The 3,072-nt window shown below is 38.8% G+C and overlaps 1 protein-coding gene across 1 annotated transcript; it reads right to left on the bottom strand.

Annotated features, from left to right (window-relative positions):
* Positions 1-295: 295 nt before the first annotated feature.
* On the bottom strand, positions 296-2,821 carry LOC145207596 (zinc finger MYM-type protein 1-like). The gene is made up of 2 exons (XM_080078724.1): positions 1,516-2,821; positions 296-1,359 (listed from the first exon to the last, which is right to left on the bottom strand). Exons 1-2 carry the CDS (start codon positions 2,819-2,821, stop codon positions 296-298), a joined length of 2,370 nt encoding a protein of 789 aa, XP_079934850.1.
* Positions 2,822-3,072: the final 251 nt, after the last annotated feature.

Below are 3,072 nucleotides of genomic sequence, written 5' to 3'. Positions count from 1 at the left end.
AGGACAACTTGGAATTATAATCTGTAACAGCTTGCAAAGTTTCAGCTTGTTGCCATAAGCAAAACGAAAATAAGAAGCGTACATCATCATTTTGTCGAAGGGCATGACCGTCCACGCACTGACGACAATGGTCGCACAGGCAGGGCCGGATTAAGCTTTTTATGGGCCTGGGGCTCTATGATAGTCAGAGGCCTATTTTTTATTCTATTCATTGTACTAAAAACTAACCACAATTGAAACGAAAAACAAATATTAATACATAAACAAAGTATATATTTACTTTGTATGCACACATTCAAATGACGCATTTTCTGGATTTAGACAATGCAAAGCTCTTAATAATGTCATCGGTGTCTATTTTTTGCAAAATGTCGTTTTCGATGCAGAGTATAGCTAAGGAATTCAACCTTTTCTGACTCATAGACGAACGCAAATGATTTTTTACTCTTTTTAGCGCTGAAAATGAGCGCTCGCCAGAGCAATTAGAAATCATCAGACAAAGATAAAGCTTGAAAACAACCGATACATTAGGAAATGCATGCGCGAATTCATTTTCATTTATGAACTTAAACATCTGAATTTCTTTGCATTCACTGTTGAAATGGTGTTGTTTTATCAGTGTAGAAAAATGAATCATCTCCTGAGGCAATGACTCCTCCAGATCATCAGGATAATATTGAAGTAACGATTTCGCACTTGCTTCAATTTTGCAGTTAGACATGGTGTTCAATTCTATCAGAAACGAAAACTTTCTTTGGAGACCGTCGTAAGCTTCTAGTCGGGTTTTCATAGACGAAAGAATTTGGTCAATGATCGGCAGATATGAGTCTACTTTGAATCTGCTCGATGGATCAAGTGATGTGTCTTCAGATTCACCTTCGCTATCCAACCCTACTTTTCTTCTTTTCTTTCTTGAAATTTCTTCAGTGTAATGATGACAGCCACTTAATGCTTGACCTCTTCCTTCAAATGTTTGAAATTGGGGTCTGAGAAGTTGAATAAAGTTCTGTAGACCCTGAAGCAAATTTGTTGCCTTATTCAAAGTCATTTTGCTGTCCTGCAGAGCCTGACTCGTCTTATGGAACCGTTCCATTATGCACGACCATACCACGACTAAAATACCAGTTTCAAGCTTTTTCATCGATGAAACAAAACCCCTGGCTGTTTCTTTAGTTTGATATGTTTCATCATTGTCATCAGATATTGCCGTCAAGACTTGAAGAACCGCTTGGTAACCTTTTCTTAGTGCATGTAGCGCATCATATCGCGCCTCCCAACGTGTATCAGACAAAGGCTTAATTGTTGGACATTTAAGTGGTTTCAGTGCATCAACAAGAAGATTCCACCTGTGTGTTGAAGCTGAAAAGAATACATAGAGTCCTTGAACAAACATGAAAAAACGAACCGCGGATTGGCAACACTCAGCAGCACATTTTCCCACAAGATTCAAGGAATGTGCTACGCAAGGAATATATTCTGCTCGGTGGTTGCGTTCTTTTATTATAGCTTGCATACCTTTATATTTTCCGCTCATGTTAGCAGCGTTGTCATAAGATTGTCCTCGGAGATCTTTCAAACTGATCCCATTGTATTCTATAAACTCCAAAAGTATATCAGCCAATTGGCGACCAGTGTGTCCACGGGTGGGCATAAATTTGACAAATCGTTCCACGGGACCATCAGGTAAAACATACCGAAAAATTATTGTTAACTGGTCAACATTTGCAATGTCAGGTGTTGAGTCCACGGACACTGAATAATACTTTGCTTGTTTTATTTCGGAAATAATAATATTTAATACTTTTGTTGCAATTGCGTCAATGAATTCCTCACATACAGTCGATGAGAAATACGAAACGTGTCCCTTGCCTTTGTTCACTCTCTTTTGATTATGCTCAGCAAGGAAAGTATCGTATTCTGCCAACAACTCCAAAATTCCAAGGAAGTTACCGTTTTGTGGAGAACCAACCCTCTCACTACTTCCGCGGAAGGCTAGCCCTCTGGATGATAGGAATTTTATCACGCTTAAAACTCGAGCTAATACTTTGCACCAATATTTTCTGTCAGATTCTTTTTGCTCTTCCAAATCTTTGCAAATGCTACCTTTTTTTGCTCTTCGAAAGAAATATGTTGAAAGATAACTTAAGTGTTTGTTAGAAGATTCGTGCCTGGCCAGGTCGCGTGGTGCATGTTTCCAGTCGCCATAACCAACTGATGCCAGCGGCAGCATGATTTTCTCAGAATCAGACGCAAAAAGTTTGCAAAAAAAGCAGTAAAGTTTCTTGGTTGAAGGCGAATAGCACAACCATTCGCGTTTCACTATTTCGCCGTTCAATTGTTCTCGCCAAAATAGCGATTTAGAACAACGCCGTTTAAATTTATCGCCAGTAATACATGTCTCTGAAGTTGAAAAATCTGCATCAAGATGTTGAAATTCTAAACTTCCTATTTGGCAGCAGTAATCTCTCAGCTGGTCAGAAATTCCTCCCCAGCATCTAACATCCATGTCGTGTTGAATAGTTTCTTTTACCCCATGTGTTTCATCCTCAGCAACATTAGATGACTTGGTTTTTAAATTTGGTTCCGATGAAACAATATTTATATGTGGCTCCGCAATACAGTCACTCGAAGTCGAAGTAGATGGTCGCAAAGCAGTTGCATTAGGCCTACTGGACGTCGTTTCTGCAATGTTGCTTTTCGGTTCGCTTACAACATCAAAAAAATCAGTCACTTTTTTTGAACCTGCTACAACTTTTTTCAATTTAGCTTCTGCTTCTCTTCTAGATTTCTCCTTTTCCCAACCGCTTTTATACTTCTTCATTTTTATTTTTAAATTAATTTAGCCAAGCTAAAAACAAAACAACTAAAAACAATATGTTGCTATACTCTAGGCGTAGCTAGATTTAGATGACCCTATAGTGGTCTTTCACTACTGCCTGCATGCGCAATATAGTTATGTGCGTTATTGCGAAATAAACTTGACTTGACTTGACTTGGCTACTAACAATCCTGCCTAACAGCCGAGAAAAAGCGATTGTTGCGTCATAGTGACCAGGTTTTACAGTGCATGGA

Source organism: Phallusia mammillata, unplaced genomic scaffold, assembly GCF_965637545.1.
Source record: "Phallusia mammillata unplaced genomic scaffold, kaPhaMamm4.hap1.1 HAP1_SCAFFOLD_121, whole genome shotgun sequence".
In the NCBI taxonomy this organism is placed as follows: domain Eukaryota; kingdom Metazoa; phylum Chordata; class Ascidiacea; order Phlebobranchia; family Ascidiidae; genus Phallusia; species Phallusia mammillata.
The sequence above is the reverse complement of the archived record's forward strand: the minus strand, read 5'-3'. Positions and strand labels throughout refer to the sequence as shown.